This window comes from Cenococcum geophilum, assembly GCF_001692895.1.
Source record: "Cenococcum geophilum 1.58 unplaced genomic scaffold K441scaffold_13, whole genome shotgun sequence".
Classification (NCBI taxonomy): Eukaryota; Fungi; Ascomycota; class Dothideomycetes; order Gloniales; family Gloniaceae; genus Cenococcum; species Cenococcum geophilum.
In genome coordinates this window covers 773106-795442 of record NW_027137571.1, presented here as the reverse complement: position 1 = coordinate 795442, position 22337 = coordinate 773106, and the positions used below count along the sequence as shown (strand labels likewise).

General features: G+C 35.6%; 1 protein-coding gene across 1 annotated transcript; it reads right to left on the bottom strand.

Annotated features, from left to right (window-relative positions):
• Nucleotides 1-20920: 20920 nt before the first annotated feature.
• K441DRAFT_656988 (uncharacterized protein) lies at nucleotides 20921-21429 on the bottom strand (the record flags this gene model as incomplete). Its single annotated transcript, XM_067648105.1, has 2 exons — nucleotides 20921-21280; nucleotides 21322-21429. A coding segment is annotated over one exon (180 nt), but the record flags the coding sequence as incomplete, so codon positions are not given.
• Between the last annotated feature and the right edge of the window lie 908 nt (nucleotides 21430-22337).

Here is a 22337-nt window from a genome sequence, read left to right as displayed (position 1 = left end):
AGTTCTACTTTTCCTTATATTTGCCCATTAAAGGAAAGTTATAGCTTTCTATTGCTAAGGAAGGTAGCTACTTATTATATAAACGCTATAGGTAGTCCTAGTTCCTTATAGATAGTATCACGGCTTAAACAAATGCCTATAAACCGAAGCTTAAACAAATGCTGTATTACAAAGATACTAAGCTAAAGAGAAGAAAAAGGGGTCGCTAGGACCAATGTAAACAAATATATAGGGTAAGCCGCTAAGGCGCTAGCTTTAGGCGGGCTAATCGCAGATCGGCAGAATATGGCAGAATTTGGTAGGTAACGTGCGATAGCGCCGTTACATCACCCCCCTCTTTAAAGAAAGCCTGCCCTTAGGCTTAGTTAAAAATAGGGTAGCACTAGGCTTATAAACGTGGGATTATAAAATATAAGATAAGGAGATAAAGGGGATATAAGTACGTCCAGACTAAGTATAAAGGGCGATTGTAGGCTAAGTGGAAGCACTAGGCTAAAAAGAGTAGCCGCTAAAAGTCTTGGCACGGATCTAACTAATTAGATAACTTTAACCGGCGGTCGAAGTTCCTAGACATCTAATATTTTACAGTACTAGTAGAAAACGGTAGAATATAGCAGAATTTGGTAGACAGCTGTATTAGGGCTTTGGGGCGTTTTTATCCCTATATTCTTTTAGTAACTTATTGTCTTTATTATACTAGCATTTTATCCATTTATCTAGGTACTTTAGGGGTCCCAGCGCATTAGGGTATTAGTTATAAAATTCTTTAAGCTTCTAAGGGCAGCCTATAAAGTTCCATATAGGGTACTAGGTTAGGTTAGGATCGTAGCCCTTCTATTAGATACGGTATTTTAGCGTTCCCTATACTATCTTATAGGCCAGTATTTTATTAACCTCCCATTCGCTATTACCGTTTACTTAAACTAGTAGGGGAGGCTTATTCTTTTATCTAGGCAATAGGTCGTTTATAGCTTTCCGTAACTTATCTGGTAAAAAGATAGGGTAAACCCTAATTAAATCTAGAAGCTTTATCTTATATAAGTTACCTATCTTCTTAAGAACCTTATATGGTCCTGCTATCTAGTAGTCTAGCTTACAGCTAGGTCGTTTAGTCTTCTAATTTCTTATTATAACCCAGACTATATCGCCAGGGGTAAAATCGGGCTCTTAACGGTATTTGTTCGCCTACTATTTCATTAACCTTTAAGCTTTTTCTAGGTTCTCACGGGCTACCATCCAGGCCTCCTCCAATTATTTGGTATACTGTTAGGCCTTAGTATAGAATAGCTTCTTTTATATAGTCTAGGGTTCTTCTAGCCTTTTTTAGTTAAAGCTTATATAGGGTAAGTATCCTATTTCTAGCTGAATTAGGGTAAACCCTATAAAGTTGTGGGGTAAGGTTGCTTGCGCGTAGTCTATTAAGGGTAGTAGTTTAGACCAGTTATCCTAGAAATAGTTAATAAAGGGCCTAAGCCTCTAGTCTAGGTACTAATTTATAATCTCTGTCTAGCCGTCTATCTAGGGGTAATAAGCCGTAGAAAGCTTTAGCTTAATGCCTAGGATCTAGGTAAACTTATTCTAAAAGGCCAATATAAACTATGGCCTATAATTAGATATAATAGTATCTAGTAGTCCGTAGATTTGGTAGACGTAATAGATATATAGCTAGGCTACCTTTTTGGCATTAATGTTCTTATAATATAGAATTAAGAATGGGCGTTTATTAAAGCGGTCGACTATAACCATAACTATATTATATCCGTTACGGTCCTTAAGTAGTTTATAGAAGTCTATAGAGATATACTACTAAGGGCGCTCTAGTATTGGGAGTAGCTTAAGTAGTCCTAGGGTCTTATCCCGTGGGATTATAGCTCTCTAGTAGTCTTTGTAGTTCCGTATATATTAATTAATATCTATAACCATTCTCGGCTAGTAGTAGCGGTAGTTAATAATTTTACGGGTCTTATTCTTGCCAGGGTATGCTATAGAGATTTGGCAATAAGCTTCGCGGATTAGTTTAGTCCGTAAATTATTAATATTAGGGACTATAAGTCGCTCCTAGTATAGGAGTAATTCTTCCTCCGTCTTAAAATTAGGGTCTCCTTTTACGGCTTATTTGCGAAGGGCCCTTAAGGTATTAGCCGTGCGGTTTATAGTTAGAAGGCGGTTAATTTGCCCTATTAGCTTATCTAAGGACTCCTCTATTAATACTAGCTCGTTTTACTAGGAGTCTAGCTCCTTAAGGATCCGCGGGTTAAGCTGTTCTAGATAGAAGAGGGCGCGCGTCTAATATTAGGTCTTTAGCTTATCCTAGGGTCCTATATCTTATTCTCTTTGGGTTAGGGCATTAGCCTTAGAGTTTTGCTTACTAGAATGATATATAATTATAAAGAAGAATTAGGAGAGTATTTTGGCCTACTAGGCCTATTATTTAGTAAGCTACTTTATAGTTATAAAGTACTTTAGGGCTTTGTAATCTATATATATCTTAATCCAGAAATTCGTACCTTTAAGCTCTACACGCTATTAGGAGAGTAATTAAATAATAGCTAGCATTTCTTTATTATGTACTTTATAGTTACACTTAGCTAGGTCTATTATCTTTAAGAAAAAAGCTATAGGGTACCATTCGCCATCTAGATATAACTGTAATAGGATTCCCGCTATAACCCTATTAGAGGCGTCTGTTTCTAGCATTAATTTAAGGTCCGGGTTATAGTAATAAAGGATTAGGGAAGAGATAAGCTAATCCTTTATCTCTTTAAAGGCTTTTATATAGCTATTATTAAAAATAAAAGGCGTATCCTTCCTAGTTAGTTATACAAGAGGTTTTACTATAATTCTGTAGTTATAGATAAACCGGTAGTAGAAGTTGCAGAAGCTAAGGAAGGACTAGATTTCTTTTACTATATAAGGGGGCTTCCAGTTACAGATTACCTCTACCTTTTTAGGGTTAACCTTAATTCCTTTTATAGTTACAATAAACCCGAGGTATTTTGTACGTTTTACCCTAAACTCACATTTCTTAATATTAACTTATAAGCCCGCGTTCTATAGTCTCTCTAGAACCTTTTTAATATAAACTTAATACTTAAGTTCATCGTCTAAGTATATAAGAATGTTGTTTAGGTATACCGTATAGAATTCGTTAAGGTAATTAAAAAGAACGTTATTTATATACCTTTAATATATAGCCGGTCCGTTTATTAGTCTAAAAGGAAGAACTTTATATTTATAGGAACTATAACGGGTATAGAACGTTATTAAAATTTTAGATATAGGGTTTATTCTAATTTAGTAGAAAGCTTGGCGGATATTAAGTTTAGTAAAGATCTTTACCTAGCTTAGACGTGTAAGGGTTTCGTTAATTAAAGGAATAGGATACCGGTCCTTTTAAGTAATAGCGTTTAGCTTCTAATAGTTAATACAAAAACAAAGGCCTCTATTAGGCTTTTTTATAAATAGGATAGGGGAAGTAAAAGGGGCTTAACTTAGCTTAATAAACCCTTTATCCAGGTTATTAATTAAGTACTACTTTATTACTTTTAGCTTATCCGTTAATTAATAGTAGAGGGGGCTATAGCCTAGCGAGTTATTAGCTTCTAATTAAATCTTATAATTATATATCTAGTAGGGGGGTAACTTATCTAAGGCCGCCTTTAAGAATATATCCTTATAGTTTATATAAATAGTAAAAAGATGGCGTTCAACTAGTTCCTTATTAGTTTCCTTAGCTAGCCTTTCCTCTCTATTATTAATAATTCGGTTAATCTTATATAGGCTCGTTATAAAGACCTTATTATCCTTTTAATATATATTAAAGTAGAACGCTATAGCACTAATTACGGTAATGTCTATAGTAGGAGGGTTACCTAACAATAGGGGCGTATATAACTTTAGGGACTTCTAGGGTACTAGCGTTATTATTACCCCTTTTAGCCCCTATTATATCTTTTAAAGGTTATCCCTTATATCCTATTAATACGTTCTTTTCCATACCGGTTAGATCTATGCGATTTAGACGTTATCTATATTACTATCTATCCCGCTTCTGTATATAGAGTCCTCTTTAAATATAGCACTTTAGGAGAGTATCTTTATTAATATGGAGTTCTTTCTAGCTTCGCGGCGGGCGTTTTCTTAGGTAAAGGCTAGGTTATAGGCCCGGATATCCTACTAGTAGGTAAGGTTAGCCCTTATAGCTAGTATTTTATAGTTAGTTCGGATCTCCCTAATAAAGGAGGGCAACTTTGGTCTATCCTCCAACTAGATAAACTATCTTTATCGCACATTTAACTAGATATTAAAATAGGACATCTATTTTCGTCTAAGGATTATATCGTAAGACCCTAAGTCTAGGATGTAAAAGGGGATGCCATATTAGCGTTGTCTGTTAAGAGTAATATATAACTTTAAGACGTGGGTAACGGGCTAACCGGCTTGGCCGTTATAGCCTTTTACCTAAATAGGCTTCTCTAGTTAAATAGCTTCTGTATTTAAAAACTTAGCAATATTATTTATATAAGCAGTATTTATAAAAGCGAAGCTATTTACTCTAGTGTTAATAAGGGCGGTTATATTAACTCTATATCTATTTTAAGATACTATATATAGAAACATAAAATGCTTTCTACCTATTAACTAACTAAGATTAATCTTTTTAAGATTAATAGGGTATCCTAGGGGGGAGTCTTTTCCTAGGGTTCCTCTTTTTCTAACTTATCTAACATTTCTCCTTCCTCTATCTCCTTAATATTGCTTATATCTTTTAGCTCCGGGCAGGACAAGCTAAAGTAACCCTACTTATTGCAGTTAAAGCACATAGCTAAGGCAGGGTTAATTAGAGTATTGCGGCAAATACTAGTTAATAGCGTGGTACGTAACTAGTCGGGCGAGGCTTACTAGTACGTAGTTATAACCGCCTTTAGTAAAAGAGTAGTTATAACTTGTCTTCCTACTCTAGCTTCTATAAGTATAGCTAGCGAGTTCCAATTATTATAGAGTTACTTCTGCTAATTAGGGTGGGCGTTAATCCGCTTTAGTTCTAAGTCTAATAATAAGTAATAAGCTGTAAGTCTTTTATAGATTAGCAGGTTATCTAAGGTTACAGCGATCTTTTCTTATAGCCGGATTATTAGCTTATTATATAGGTCTAATTAGTAGTTCTTAAGGGGGACCTAGCCTTCTCCTATAAGGTATAGGAATTAAGTCTAGAATTTAGCAAAGGGTTAGTTTAGTTTTATTATTAGGCGATTATAGTTATAATAGGTATCCCGTACTTTATTTGGGTTAATATAGATAGCTACTAGGTACCGTATTATCTCGTTAACGGATATAAATTAGATAGGGGAGTCGTCCTTAAACTTGGCTTAAAGGTGCCGTTAGGCGTCTCCAGTGGTTTAACCAAAGAGGTAAAGCATTTTAGCTTCTTTAGAAAGAAAATAGTTATAGTTAACGCGGAGCTTTCCTTATACTTAAATTCTCTAATTCTTAAAGGTAGGGTCTATCCCGTTAGATAGTAGTAGGGGGTTAGGGAGCTTAACGGACTTTAATTACTTCGTCATTATATCCGTACTCCCTGGTGTATTACATTTAGTAGAGTAAACAGGTCGGCTAGGGCTTTAAGAAGGGAAAGCTAGGCTATTTTATAGGGCCGTAAGGCTTTCTAGGATCTCTTATAGGGTCTCTTATATATTTCTCGCTTTAAGACAATTGGCTTCCTAGCTAGCTGCGAGGGCACGAATCTGCTCGCGTACGTCTACGACATTATCATTATCTTCAATTTCTGATCCTAATTAGATCTCAGGTTCCTCTTAGGTAGAGGCAGCTCTCTTAGATAAGCTTACTTTAGGTGCCATCGTTAGCTTTCTAAGGTTCGTTAATATTATATACTTTGGTTTTAATTCCGGGGGTACAGGTCCAGTCCTATCTAGCTTATAAGGTAGGATATTATCTAGGCCTTCCCAGGCAATATAGAGTTGTTTAGTGTCTAAGTATAGCGCGTTAATGCGTCATTGCAGACGAAGTTTCTTTAGGGTGGGATATTATTGAGGCCTTCCCAGGCAAGGTANGGAGAGCTTAGTATAATNTNACGGCTTAAANAAATGCCTNTNAACCGAAGCTTNAANNAATGCTGTATTACAAAGATACTAAGCTAAAGAGAAGGAAAAGGGGTCGCCAGGACCGATATAAACAAATATATAGGGTGAGCCGCCAAGGCGCTAGCTTTAGGCGGGCCAATCGCAGGTCGGCAGAATATGGTAGAATTTGGCAGGTAATGTGCGATAGCGCCGTTACAAATAGATAGAAGCTGGTTTTTAGAGACATAGTTAAAGGCCCCTTTTACGTCTAGGAATAATGTAGTAGCTATTCTTTGTCTAGCTTTTTTTCTACTATTTTTAGATTGGATATTATTTAGAAGTAGTAGGACTGCGTCTATTACGGACCGCTGTTTTCTTCCTCCTAGTTGCGAATCTTAAAGTAAGCTAGTAGTACTAGCTAGATATCCTAATCTAGTAGCGAAGATCTTCTTTAGGGTTTTTCCTAGGCAGTTTAATAAGGAGATAGGTCTATAGGACTTTGGTAAAGAGTAGTCCCCTCTATTTGCTTTAGGGAGGATAACTCCTTAAGCTTCTCTCTAGGCTTTTGGTTGATAGCCTAGGGTAAATAAAATCCGGTAGATTCTATATACAAGATCTTCTATAATAGGGTAGGCCTTTTATAGAATTGCGAAGGATATTTTGTCTAGCCCTAGGGCCTTTTAATTAAAGCTAGAGAAGAAGTGCCCGTTCTTATTATATATCTCTTATACTACTTTTTTTTAGTATTCCTTAATATCCACTACTCTTTATAATAGTATATTCTTGCTTATTCTTCTATATAGAAGCTAGTTCTTAATCTTAGATTTAACTGCCTTATATTTAAAGCTTTTAAACTCCTTTACGGTTATTTCTTAAGGTCTTTAAAGCGTTAATAGCTATTATATAATCTTTTAGTATTCTTTAGAGTACGTATTATTAAGTAGGCTAACGTTTAGATCTTCGTTTCGTAGTATTATTAAATTTATCGCATATATAATGTTACGGACGCTTTAGGTACAATGTTACAACTACCTGGGAGAGAGTCGGAAGAAGCTAGTTAGTTAATTTAGGCACGGTCTAGAATAGAGCCGGTAGAACTATATGACGAGGAATAGTAGCCGAGGTTATATAACATACTACGTATTGAATAAGAGGGACGAAAGGGACTTATGTACCTTACGTATAAGACGTACATTACATATAAGAAGGATTTTATAGGAGTACGGTCGTGTATTTAAAGGACCACAGTCCCTACCTAGATAGTTCCTTCCTTATAGTGATTCTCAGAATACAATTAGAGTTAATCTATTAGGCAACTACTTCACTAGTTATTATTACGTTGTTAACTTTAATTTGCATTACCTATACACCTAGCCTATTAACGAGCCTACCGTAGTACTTACTACAAGGTTCCGTTATATAATTACTACCTAGTTACGGTATTAAATACAGAAAGTTGAATAACATGCCACCAAAAATAGCCACTATAACGCCATTAACGGCGGTAACTACTTTAAGGTTAGGTAACACCAGTATGGCAGATACTAACTTATAGCAACCTATAACGGTCGGATAACTACAAGAGGTAATTAACTAGTTAATAGCTAATAATATAGCGTTGGAAGAAAGGGTTAATAGGATTAGAGCAGTAAAGGTTAAGTTACCATCCATTAAGAGATTTTTAGGAGAGAGGTTAAAGCTTAAAGGATTTCTTACGCAAATGCACTTTAAAGTTTTATAGAAAGGGGTAAAGCTACTAACACCTATAGATTAAATAGCCTATGCGGGACTATTCTTATTAGGAAGAGCACTAGAGTAGTTTAAACCTTATCTTACGGAGATATAAATAAACGGAATAACGACTACTAACCAAGACGTGCGATTTATATTCTTAAGTTGGGAGGGATTTATAGAGTAACTTACGCAAATATTTGGAGACCTAGAATTAATAACTACGGCGGAAAGAAAACTCTAAGACATTACGCAATAAACCTTAGCAATTAAGTATATAATATAGTTCCAGACGCTAGCGATATAAGTTAAGTGGAATAATAGGGCACTTATAGCACAGTATAAATAGGGACTTAAGGCTAAAGTCTAGGACGTAATTATTTTAATAAAAGATGCGGATACCCTACGGGAGTTAATAGATTAAGTAATTAGGATTAACAATTAGATCTACTAAAGGAAATAGACTAAAAGAGGTTAGGATAGAGTTCTATAGTTATATAAGGCGTAGAGTATATAATAACTAAAGCTAAGTTAGAAACTATGGTATGGCGTAGAGCTAATAGACCTAAGTAGTACTAAAGAAGCCTATAAGAGATAGAGTAAGAAACCGTAAAAACCTAAAGGTTAAGGACCTAGTAATTATAGGACCAAAAAGCAGAGGCTAAACTAGGGATTTTAGCAGTAGAAGATGTTTAGGCGGACTCTATAGTAAAGTTAATAGTTTAAAGATGGAGCTTATATAAATTGCGGGAAATAAGGTTACTTCGCGAGGGATTATAAAGATAGTTAGAGTTACTATATAATAAAGGGAACTAGACTAGCAGTAGAAGATATATATATATAGAGGGATAATAATGTACTACGAGGAACAAAAGAGTGTTTAATTAAAAGTTTTATATTTTGTTATAATAATATATACTAAATTTATAAAGACGCTAAGTATGGCGTAAGCTATTAGCTATAGAAGCCAAAATCTATAGAGTATAGAGGAACCAATGAACTAGTTCGCAGATCGGATATTAAGGATAATGACTTTAATATAGGCGAAATATTTTATAACAATAAGGCGATAAGGGCGGCTTATTAGGAGCATATAGACCTTAAAGATGTTATACTAGAGGTAGAGGATAATTCCACTATAGAATAGGGAACATTAGTAGGGATTAAGACCCCACTAGACATAATGTCTATCGCTTTATAAGACGTAAGAGAAGTAGGATAGCGAACTACTTTGGCACTTAATAAAGGCAAGAAGCCAAAGGCTTAAGATTCTTAAGAAGAGATAAAAGATGACTAAGATTCTTAAGACGAAATAAGGTATACCTAAGGACCTATAATAAATAGTAACCGATGGAGCAGGGCAGTAGCTTAGTTTAAAGATATATAAATGAGCTTAGGACAGAGTTTCCTATAGGTATAAGATTCTTAAGACGAGATAAGTGAGATTTAAGACTCTTAAGACAAGATAAGAATACTAAGTAAGCCTAGTTAGACTAAGGCTGGAGTAAAACTTAAGTTAAAAGTAAGCTTAGGATTAAGAATCCTATGGGACTAAGACTTTAAGACATAAATAAGGACTATTAACTAGATTAGAGAATCGGCAATATAAATAGTAACTAGACTAGGAGATAAGTATATAGACCCAGAAGACTTGCTAGGGGAATATAGTATTTAGCCTAAAGATTAAAAAGTTAATACTAAGATTAAAAAGTAAGACAACTTTAAGGATCTAAGCACGAGATGTAAACTAAAGGAAACTATAGAAGAGTTCAGATAAAGAATTATCGTATAATAAGAATAGAAACTAGATAAGAGATCTAGCATACTAGGACGTGTAAGGGACAGAGTACCTATATAAAGAATTATTAATAGGCCTAGGGCTAGTACACTAAGAGCTAAGTAGCTTACTAAACTAGAAAATAAAGAGGATCTAAGAATTCTAACTAGGTTTGAGGAACGATATACTAAAGGCTGTTATAATATAGTAATAAGAAGATACTTCCTTATAAATGAACTATATACACTTTAGTAGCTGTACTAAAAGTGGTATAGGTAAAGGCATAATAATAAGTGGGAAGATTTCTATATATGGTTAGATAAGAAGGTTATTTAAGACTACCTAATTATAGAGAAGGCTATAAACCATATTAAAGGAGCCTTAATTATAACATTAAAGGATCTAGAAAAACGCTTAGAGGACTAAAGAAGCGAAAGGCGCATCTTAGTACCTGCGAATAAAGTCGCAACATTTAGATTAATATAGTAGAGGTTTAAACTTAAGGATAAAGATAAGCCTAGAGTTAACCTAAGGCACTAAGCATACTATACGCTATTATAGATCGTATATGTGGATGATGCGTGCAATATGCATAAAGTACTAAAGGATAAGCATTATAAGTATCTAATAAGAATGTATTAGATAATAGATAAGCAAAAGTATAGGAATACTAAGTATATATATAGCTAGCATCTAGTAGAAGTTTAGGAGTTAGGAGACTTAATACTTTAGCTAGGGAGATTCCTTACGGAAAAATGCCTAGATAGATAACAGTGGTGGGAATGCCCAGAGAACACGTATTTATAGCATATTAAAGATAAAAAGCGAACTAAGTATTAACCTAAGTTGGACTAAGTATAAACAGGATTAAGTAGCTAATAGTTAGGAAAAGTAGAGGCCTACGGGACCAGAGGGAGCCAGTGGTAGAGCCTTAGACCCTTAAAGGAATTTAAGGACGATACCTAAATTTATAAGTTAAATAGCAAGATTAACAGTTTAAAGTATTAATAGATAGTAGAGTAATAAGGAACTATATTTTACTAGCAGCAGTTAAAAGAATAGGGTTACCACACAGGAAAAAGGAGTACCCTTACCTATTAGTAACAATTTTAGGAGATCTAATAACCTATAGAGGAGGGATCGTTAATCTTAAAATAGGACCTATTTAGTTAACCATTAAGGGAAGATAAATTAAGATATCTTTTAATATATTACTATTAGGGAATAATAAGGCAGTATTAGGAATGCCTTAATTATAAGAATATAATCTAAAGATCGATTGGATTATAGGTTAGGTTAATATTAGAGATATTTAATAACGTAAGATGCAATAATAAGCTAAGATAGTATAGTACTAAGTTAGAGCGATATATAAAGAGACCGAGCGAGGCTTAAGTTATATACTAAAGAGATACTATTATTAGATAATTTATATAGAGCTATTCATTGATAAAATAGGTTAATTAATTGATAATCTTGATAATTAATTAACCTAGGGCCCCTTAGCTTTAACCTGGTTAAGGACGAAGCTAGCCACCTTCTTATGTCCGTTTATGCGTTAATTAAACCGTAATTTCATCTAAATTCTTCCGTCTCGCCCTAATCTTCTCCCTTAGGTCCTCCAGTTGCTTCTCCTTATTCAGCCGCTCCTTAATATCCACTATTCCGATTATATTAACGAAGCTCTTAAACCTTTACTTGGGCAGGGCCTTTATAAGTCCATCGGCGATTATCTCCTTCGTCGCTTTCTATTGTAATAGCATTTGTCTTATTACGTATTCTTAACATAACCAGTGTTAATAGATATTAACGTGTCGGAGCTTTATAATTAGCTTTACCGTGTCTTCTATAATTAGTTAGAGTATCTAGATATTATCGTAGTTGATAATTAAGGGCTTATTTAGGTATAACGTTATTACCTTAAACAGCCTACTAATAAAGATAGCTTCCTTTACTGTCTGTAATAGGGCTAATAACTCGGCTTCTGTGCTTAACGTTATAACAGTACCCTACTTATTTGCTCTCTAGGCGATCGGTCCCCTAAATAGCTTTATAATATATCCTTGCGAGCTCTTTCTATTAACGGAGTTATCCGTAAATAATGCGTCGCTAGCATAGATAAATGATTGCGCTTTACTTCTACCGTCTTTTCCGTCGTCTCGTCCTTTATCACGTATTCCTTTATCTCTCCCTCTACTATTTATTCCTTCCTTATCTCCTCTATAGTAGATTACTCTGCTCCTCGTGCTATATAGATACTGGAGTACTCTATCTGCTACTTAATAGTGCTTATAGCTTAGGTTCTAATTAAACCTTACTAGCTGTAATACTATAAAAGCAATATCCAGACGCGTTATAGTGGCTATATAGAGTACTAAACCCAGTTTTCTCTAATATAGTATTATAGAAGCTAGTAGGGATATAGGACGGACTAATAGGTCTATATTAGAGGACGGACGCGTCGGACGGATTATATGGTAATTGGTAGGGAGGAGTTCTAATTCTGCCATAGGAGTGTTTAGAAGACGCCCTCTAAGATCTATCTTATACTAGTTAGCTATCTTCTTAATATAGGCTTCCTAGGATAGCCACAGGAGCCTTTAGCTATAATTACGTAGCACGTAGATTCCTAGGAACTATTTTAGCTCGCTAAGGGTACTTATCTAGTATTCCTTGCTTAGCTCCTTAATTGCTTCTTAAGCTTTCTTCTTATCTATCTTTTGGTAGTAGAAGATAATATTATTAACGTAGAAGAAGATAACTATTTTACCTTTTAGTATAATATATGGCTCCTAGGGTACTTCTTTAAAACCCAATTCGTTTAATAAGCTTATAAGATTCTTCTGCTATAATAATAGTGATCGTCGTAGTCTATATAGGGCTTTTCTTAAGCGTAGTACTTTGTCTGTCTTTCCTTTATTAAACCCTAGTAGTAGCTTTATATAGACGACCTTGTTGAGATCGCAATGGATAAACGCATTAACTGTATCTATCTGTGTCGTCTCTAGGTTGAATTTTGCAGTAATCGCTATAAGGGTTCGGAAGGTTGTACTAGCTAATATAGTGGCTCTTATAGGTAGGTCTCCTAGGGCCTATTAATTTCCGTAAACTATTAAGCGTGCCTTACATTTTTAGAGAAATCCGTACTTATCCGTCTTATAGACGAACACCTATATTAAGCTAAGGACCTACTGTCCCTTTATATGCTTTTTATCTGTTTCTTAAAACGACCTTATTTGATAATAAGATTGGAGATAGGTTTATTGAGCCTCTTGGAACTAATCTTAAAGAGGATGCGTATTAAGGTCCCGGATTAACTAGGGTGGCGGAGGTAGGTTCTTCCTATATAATCTAACATTGTGTATTCTGCCTGATTTCAGCTTACTATTATTAAGTCAACTATTAAGGTTAAACTTCCTTCCTGCTAAGAAGGCGCCGTAATAGGCTAATGTGATCCTTTTAGTAATAAAGTCTTTAAACCTATTATCGCTGGCTTTCTTAAACGAGTCTTTAACTAAGTTATTGGACACCCCCTAAGTGTTAAACGCATCTCCTACTTAATAAGCGATGTCTTAATTAGTACCTTGTATATCTGACTTTGTAGGATACTTAACGTAAAAGGTATATAGAGATTCTTCGTCTTCTTCTATTAGAGATAGTGTATAGTATATATCTTTAAGAGCTCTTACAAGCTTAAGATCTGCTGACTTATTAAAGGCTTAAACTAGCTTATTAACGTCGTCGTCTTCCTCTTAAATTAACGGTTTAAATACTTCTTTATTATCTTCCAGAAGGACCTCATTCTTAGTCTAAGTATTAGGTAGTTAAATCTTCTTAATTAGTGTATTTAATTTAGCGTGTAGGTCCTCTAAGATATCCGTTCGCTTGCCGTTAAAGAACATCTTTTTATTAAAAATAACATCCCTTATAGAGATGACGATACCCTTATATAGGATCTAGATCCTATAGATATTAGTAGAGTTATAGCCGACAAGATAGCTGATATGGGCTCGCGGATCTAGCTTGCTTAGCCTTTTCTTCCTTAGCTGGGCGTCCAACGTTATCGCATACGCCCTATAGCCGTAGGCTTTTAGGTACGCTAGTTGCGGCTTTCTTAATCTCCTATTAGCTAGGAAGGTATAGAACCTCTTATATAGCGATATCTAACCGTTACTTTCCCGTAGCGTTTGATCTTAAAGGTAAACTATATAGTTAACTATCTCGTTCTATAGGTTATGTAGTAGATTAGCAGCAATTCTTATTACTTATACTCTCTTAATAATTATACCCCCTAAGCGTTTGGCGGTACTGTTCTAAGCTTAGGTATATAGCGCTAAAGGCTTAAATATAATCCCTTAAGTCCGTAGCTATTTAAGGGTTCTTCTTCTCCCTAGCTCATTATCTAATCTAATAGTGTTAACTTTAAGGTTATACCTTAGACGAATCCACTAGACGAAATCTTTAAGTACCTATAGTGTCTCCTTCTCCTCACTATGCGTCGTTATAAAGTACGGAAAGGATCTTCCTAAGTAGGTGTTATATATAAGCATAACTCGTACAAATCCGGCATACGCTTCCTTAAGGTTAGTCTAGTTAATATAGAGGTTAAGATAGGGTTTATTAATCTTCTATTTTAAGAACCTTCTTAAGACCTAACGCTTAATTTTAGCGAGACTGTAATATTAACATTCCGTTGTCTTTAGGCCTTAAAGCTTAACTCCTAGGGCGTTAAGACCTAAATAATAAAGGCTTATAGGTCCTAGATAACCTAGACGCAGATACTATAGATATACACCTCCTTTTAAATCTGGATAAGTATCTTTTAATAATGCTCTGCGCTTCCGTTAGCGTAGTAGTCGGCTTATATTAAATGCTGATAGACTTCCTAGTCAGACGTATTTAATAGTCTATTATCCGTAACGTTCTTCCATTTAATATAGGACTGAGTTATCCTTTTAAACTAGAAGATTGTTCTCTCCTTTATTGTCCTAGTAGTACCCTTATTTTTAAAGTAGACGGAACAACACTAGATTTGTATTAAAGTCTATATAAAAGGCAACGTCCTTAAGACGTAGGATTCCCTTGCTCTTGTCTAGTTTTATAACTTAGATAGTAATGTCGCTGTAGCCTAGTATAGGCACTTCTGAGCTGCCGGTGATGACGTATTTAAGTCTTAGAGCTTTCCTAAAGTTATAGAAATAAGAGAGGTTATTAAAGATATAGAGAGTAGTTCTTGAGTTAAGAATAGTTAATAGCTTTAGTGGATGGATTTAACCTATGTGATATGATTCTAGGAATATTGTATTAGCTTCTCCCTTAATCTTAACTTCCTAACTCTTGTCCTATTATTATTAAGCCTTGTCTTCCTGTTCTTTAAGTCTGATCTTTATAACTTAGTTAGTGAGATTCTTATTCTTTTCTACCTTCTTTAGTGCCCTATTAATGCGCGCATCTCCTATTGTGACTCTTATAGGTCTTTTATCTTTAAATAAACACTAATAGTCCCGTAGGGAGTGTCCTTGTATTCTATACGCTAAGCACTTAGGCGTTAGCTTTTTATAGGACGTCTCCTTATCCACTAGTGTCCCGGCTCTCTTTAAGCGTCTATTATATACTAAGGCTCTTNCTCTTTATAAACCTTTANTAGTATTANAGTNATCCTTAATGGCTTNCTCTANNAAGTCTGNATTNAAGGTACTCCCTCTTATAGTAGTATTAGCTTTCTTTAAGGGTATTCTAAGTCCTTCTTGCAGCTCCTTTACTACTCTGCGGTATTTGGAAGATCTTAACTTCTGCGGGTTATTTAACTTGGTAGTGTACTTTATATAGTAGGTGTTGCTAAAAGGTTGAATAACTTCTGCTAAATCTTAAAGCTAGATTCTATCGGACATTTAAGGGATCTTGTACTTCTCTCTTAGTACTATTACGTGTTCCCATTAATCTAGCCACTAATTTAATTTTAATAAGTGTTTAAACCCCTTGAGGGCTTCTGTGTACTAGTGTTATACCTTTTTCCTAATAAATGACGAGGTAGGTTTTATATTCTCCTTTAATCGGGATAGCCATTCCTTAACTATTAAGGAAGGGTTAAGTAGTAGCTTCTTCTGAATTGATACTGTGGTTGTGATCTAGGTGCGTATCTATTATAGATGCTCTTCCTATTTTAGGAAGTACTTTATATCCTAGTCGTAGTATCGTCTACTATTCTTGTACGCTTTCTGTTGATTCGACAAGAGCTATACATATAAGGTTGCATTCTCATTAAAATCTATAACCTTTAGATAAGGTGGTTTTTTAAGTAGACCTTCTTAAGGTGCTTCTGTAGCTGGGTTAATATAGGCCCAAATTTGCTGATCTACGAGGGCTTGGAGTTGTTATAGCCATTGCTCCCAGTCTTCTAGCTTATTAAGGATGATTGTGGTAGACGAACTTAACGTCGGTGGAGTCATTTGACTAATAGGCAGATAGGAATTGAGATGGAATTTATTGTTAGGATCGTCCTTATTGCAGGATTGTCTTTATTGTTAGGATCGTCCTTATTATTAGGATTATCCTTATCACAGGATTGTCCGTGTCGTTAGGATCGTCCTTTAACAATTGAGGTGGAGTCTTGTAGAATCTCGTGGAATCTTGTCCTGTAATAATTGAGGTAGGATTTCAATTAGGGTTGTCTGTGACGATAAGGTGTTAGAGTCTAACGATAAGGTAGAATTTCTTTAAATAATTAAGTAATAGCTAAATAGCTTCTTATGTCGGCGGACTGGGCTTATAACTGTTAGATAATTTATATAGAGCTATTTATTAATGAAATGGGTTAATTAATTAATGATCTTAATAATTAATTAACCTAGGGCCCCTAGGGCTCTATGAAGATATTGACGATGTACGACCCCGTATACATAACTCGTGTATATCCTACGCCACCAAGAATACAGATTATCTGACAGCAATATCTGCAATATCTGCAATATCTACAATATTGCAAATATCTGACAACTATAAGTATAGTAAGAAACTATAGTTACTAGAGAGTAAAAAGCTGTTAGAGTATATAGTATAGGACTATAAGATAGAATTAGAACCGGGAATAATTTTAAGGTTCTTTCTAATCTATAAGCTTACCGAAGAGGAAGGTAGAGTATTAAAAGAGTTTATTTAGGAAAACCTATAAAAGGGATACATTAGACCATTGCAGTTATTAGCAGGTTATCTAGTACTGTTTATGCTAAAGAAAAATGGTAAACTAAGGCTATATATTAACTATAGATAGTTAAACAGCATTACTAGGAAGGATAGGTATCCTTTACCCTTAATTAGCGAAATTTAAGATAAGATAAGTAACGCGTAAATCTTTATAAAAATAGATCTAAGATAGGCGTACTATTAGATTAGGATTAAGGAAGGTAATAAATAAAAGGCAGTCTTTAGGTTAAAGAAAGGACTGTATAAACTATTAGTTATACAATTTGGGCTTATAAACGCACTAGCAATGTTCTAGAAGTATATTAACAATATATTAGGGGAATACTTAGATAAATTTATTATGGTATATCTTAATAATATTATTATCTACTTAATAACTAAGGAAGAATACGGGGAATATATTAAATAGGTTTTAAAGAGACTATAGGAAGAATAGATGTTAGTAGTAATTAAAAAATATAAGTTCTTTACTAGGAAGACAGATTTTGTTAGATTTATTATTAAACTAGGCCAACTTAATATAGATCTAAAGAAGATTAAGGCTATACTAAATTGGTAAGAACTAGAGAATGTTACGTAGTTAAGATTGTTTCTAGGGTTTTGTAATTACTGTAGGAGGTTTATAGCGCAATAGTTAAAGGATATTAAACTATTTACGCGGTTAATAAGGAAAAAAGAATTATAGGTATAGGGAGAGGAACAGCGAGGACTCTTTAAAAAAGTTAAAGAGTTATTCACCTAAGAGCTAGTTCTTAAAATCTATTAACTAGAACTAGAGACGGTTATAGAAACAAATATATTAGACTATATACTAGGGGCGTGCTTTATATAAAGATATTAAGATAGATAGCACCTAGTAGCATATTATAGTCGAAAATTAACACCACTAGAGTTAAACTATGACATTTACAATAAGGAGTTATTAGGTATAGTTATAGCATTAAAGAAATAGAGAGCATTCTTATAAGGTATAAAGAAACTATTTATAGTTAAGATAAATTATAAGAACCTAATAGGATTCCTAATAATAAAGGAACTTAACTAAAGACAGGTTAGATGGGCGGAAATACTTATAGAATACCATTTTAAGATTTAGTATACTAAGGGTATAGATAATATAAAAGCAGATACTCTAAGTTATAAGGCTAAACTATAAAATGATAAGAAGCCATTAGGGGCTTTACTGCGAAAGGATATAGACGGATTGATTAGGTACAATTACCTAAAAATTATAGTAACTTAAGAGGAACTAGATAGAGTTTATAAGTTACTAAAAAGCTTTTAGGTATAAAGAATTTTAAAAGTATAGCTAGAAGATCTATAGATGGATATATACGAGAACCGAGAAGCGACGTATATCCTAAAGAGTATAGCAAAGCATTTTGTGGAAGAATTCTATAAGGGAATAACTTAAGGACATAATAGAGCTATAGGCTTAGTATTAAGACTCTAAGAGGAGTATATTATTAATGGAATTTAGGGCTTAGCACGAAAAGTTATAAGAGAATATCTAAATTACTAAAGAAATAAACTAATGAGGCATAAGCTATATAGAGGGCTACAACCTATTAAAATACTAGAAAGACTATNGNAGGTNATATTATAGGACTTTATTATTAAGTTNCTAAANTTAANANANCCTATTACCGGACAAGATTATAATATAATCTTAGTAATAGTAGATAAGCTTATAAAGTGGGGATACTTTATAGCGTATACAGAAGAAATATTAGCAGAAGATATCGCTAGAATCTATATTAAAGAAGTATTCGCAAAATATAGAGCACTAAGTAAAATTATATCGGATAGAGACCTAAGATTCGTAGTAGCATTTTAGGAGGTATTCTTAGCGGAATAAGGAGTTAGAGCAGCAACTTCTACTATATATTATCCGCAAACGGACGGTTAAATAGAAAGACTAAACTAGACACTAAAACAGTATCTAAAGCATTATATTAATTATGCGTAGAATAATTAGGTATTATTATTACTAGTTATATAGTTTACATATAATATAACACCTTAAAAAGGAATAGGCATATTACTATTTAAGGCAAATTATAGATATAAGCTAAGAATATTGTTGTTACTATAATAAGTAAAGAAAATAAGTAGTACGGCTAAAGAAAAAATAAAGATATTAATGAATCTTTATATAGACCTTATAGAATTAGTAAAGAAAGTATAAAAGAGAATAAAAAAGTACTATAACGCTAAGAGATCTAAGGGACTAGATCTTAAGGAGGGAGATAAAGTATAGCTACTATATAAAAATTTTAAGAGTTGATGACTAAGTAAGAAGTTAGACCATATTAGACTAAGACCTTTTAAAATTAAGTAAAGGATTTCACTAGTTATGTTTAAGTTAAACCTACTAGCTAAAATAAAAATCTACCCTATATAGCATATTGTAATGCTAGAGCTAGTATACGGGAATATTAAGCTACTAATTTACGAAGTAAATACGTATAGAGGATAAGAAGAAGATAAATAGTAAGTTTTAAAGATCGTTAGTTATAAGGATATCGGTAATAAGATATAGTACGAGGTAAAGTAGGTAGGCTACACTAAGACTACCTAGGAGCCACTAGAAAATTTAAAAAATGCTATAGAAAAGGTATAAGAGTATTAGAAGAAATTAGGTTAGGCAGCATTAATAAAGAAGGATCGCTAAAGAATAAGTTACTTAAGGGGGACCTAAGAAGAGCAGTTGCCGAACTACTTAGATCTATTTTCTTCTCTATTGGAAGAGAGTCCGTTCTTTTATTACTAAGTTTCTATAGACCCTATTCTATAAGTTTTTACTTTTTAGAATAGACCTTTTTATAAACCTTCTTAAGACGGAGTAAATAAGTAGACGCCGCGATGTAAGTATTTAGGGCCTTCTAATTTGTATCCTAAGAACATTCCAATTTAGTAAGGGCTTAAGACAGTTTACTATCTAGCCGCGTAGCAGCAGATTAAATATAAGACCCTAAGACAAATTAATTAGGGAACTAGATGGCTATTAAGAGTAATAGGTCGCGTATATTTAGTATTAGCATCAGGAAATTTTTTTTGGGGCTCGTTGTTGCGGTTTGCGGCAAATTGCCACAAACCGTACGGTTGCGGCAGGTGGATATAGTCGATAGCAATTTGCGCAAAACGCACGTTTTGCAACAAGTTTGCAGCACCCTAATAGCAATTTACGCGTTTTNNAANAAATTTNCAGCANCTAATAGCAAATTNCGGCAAAATGCTACCCTATAAATAAATAGTGNGNAAACTGTACGAATTATANNAATTNTANNAANTGTANNAATTNTACGAATTGTACGAATTGTACGAATTGTAAAAACTGTACAAATTGTAACTATATAAATTATAATTATATTATATAATAACCAAATTATTACATATTTCCATAGATTTCTNTAGTATACTTTTAAATATATTTATATTATAACTATATAAAATGTAGAGCTATCTACTTTAGGCGTTAAGGGGAAGCCTCTCGCGGAGGCTCTAAATTATCTGCCTACCTACCTGCCTGCCTGCCTGCCTACCTGCCTGCCTGCTTGCCTACCTACCTACCTACCTGTCTGTCTGTCTATACCTACCCGTCTATGCCTACCTATCTGTGCCTACCTGTCTGTCTGTCTATACCTACCCGTCTATGCCTACCTATCTGTGCCTACCTGTCTGTGCCTACCTGTCTATGTCACCTTGATTCGATCGATCGATCGAATCGTTTATCGTGTTCGCTGGCTGGTCGTTCGAACGGTTGTCGTGTGGCTCTGGCGACGGTCGTGTGGCGATGACGACGGTCGTCTGGCTCTGACGGTCGTCTAGCTCTGGCGACGGTCGTCTAGCTCTGGCGACGGTCATCTGGCTTCCGGCGACGGCGGTCTAGCTCCTGACGACGGTCGTCAGCTCTGAACGCGTCGTCCAGCTCTGGCGACGGTACATATGGCTCCGGCGACGGTCATATAGTTCTGACGACGGTCGTCTGGCTCTGACGGTCGTCTAGCTCTGGCCGACGTCATCTGGCTCCGGCGACGGTCGTCCAGCTTTGGCGACGGTCATCTGGCTCCGGCGACAGTCGTCTGGCTCTGACGACGGTCCGTCTGGCTCTGACGACGGTTGTCTGGCTCTAACGACGGTCGTCTAGCTCTGACGACGGTCGTCTGGCTCTAACGACGGTTGTCTGGCTCTGACGGTCGTCTAGCTCTGGCGACGGTCGTCTGGCTCCGGCGACGGTCGTCTGCTGGCTGTCGTTCTGGTGTCTTCCTAGGTAGGGAGGATGTAAGGAAGGGTAAAAATGAGGTGGCTACCTAGGTGTATATAGGGGGTATACTTGGCAGAGGCACGTGTAGAGGCTATCGGGAATATAGCGGGACCCGATAGTAGTGTGTCGCGCGCACACACACAAAGGCTTTGTGTAGAGCTTCGTGTAGAGCCTCCGTATGCAGAGCTTCGCGCAGAGCCTCGTGTAGAGCTTCGCGCAGAGCCTCGTGTAGAGCTTCGCGCAGAGCCTCGGTGCAGAGCCTCTATATGTAGAGCTTCGTGTAGAGCTTCGTAGAGCTTTATGCAGAGCTTCGTGTAGAGCTTCATATAGAGCTTTGTGCAGAGCTTCGTGTAGAGCTTCGTGCAGAGCCTCTGTACGTAGAGCTTCGTGTAGAGCTTCGTGTAGAGCCTTCGTGTAAAGCTTCGTGCAGAGCTTCGTGTAGAGCTTTGTGTAGAGCCTCTGTACGCAGAGCTTCGTGTAGAGCATCGTGCAAAGCTTCGTGTAGAGCATCGTGTAGAGCTTCGTGCAGAGCTTCGTACAGAGCTTCGTGTAGAGCCTCGTGCAGAGACCTCTGTACCCAGAGCTTGTGTAGAGCCTCGTGTAGAGCCTCGTGCAAAGCTTCGTGTAAGCTTCGTGCAGAGCTTCGTGCAGAGATTCGTTGTAGAGTTCTTCGTGTAGAGCCTCTGTACGCAGAGCTTCGTGTAGAGCATCGTGCAAAGCTTCGTGTAGAGCATCGTGCAAAGCTTCGTGTAGAGCTTCGTGTAGAGCTTCGTATAGAGCCTCGTGCAAAGCTTCGTGTAGAGCTTCGTGTAGAGCTTCGTGTAGAGCTTCGTGTAGAGCTTCGTGCAGAGCTTCGTGCAGAGCTTCGTGTAGAGCTTTATGTAAAGCCTCATGCAGAGCTTTGTATAGAGCCTCATGCAGAGCCTCTGTATTAGGAAATTTTTTTTTAGGCATATTGTTGCAAGCGAAAATTGGGGTCTGCAAAACCTGCGTAAGTCGCAATTTTGGTAATTTATGGCGATTTGCAGCAATTTGCTACAAACACATAGATAAGGCAGGCGCGTGCATAGGTAGCCTATGTATTTATAGCAAATTGCTGCAAATCGCCGCAAATTGCCAAATTTGCGACTTACGCAGGTTTTGCAGACCCCGATTTTCGTTTGCAACAACGTGCCCAAAAAAAAAAATCCTGATGTCAGAGGTAAAGCAAATATCGCAGGATGAACGAATATTCGCTTTAATGCACTTTAAATAAAAGGACGGTTGTTATAAAGATAGG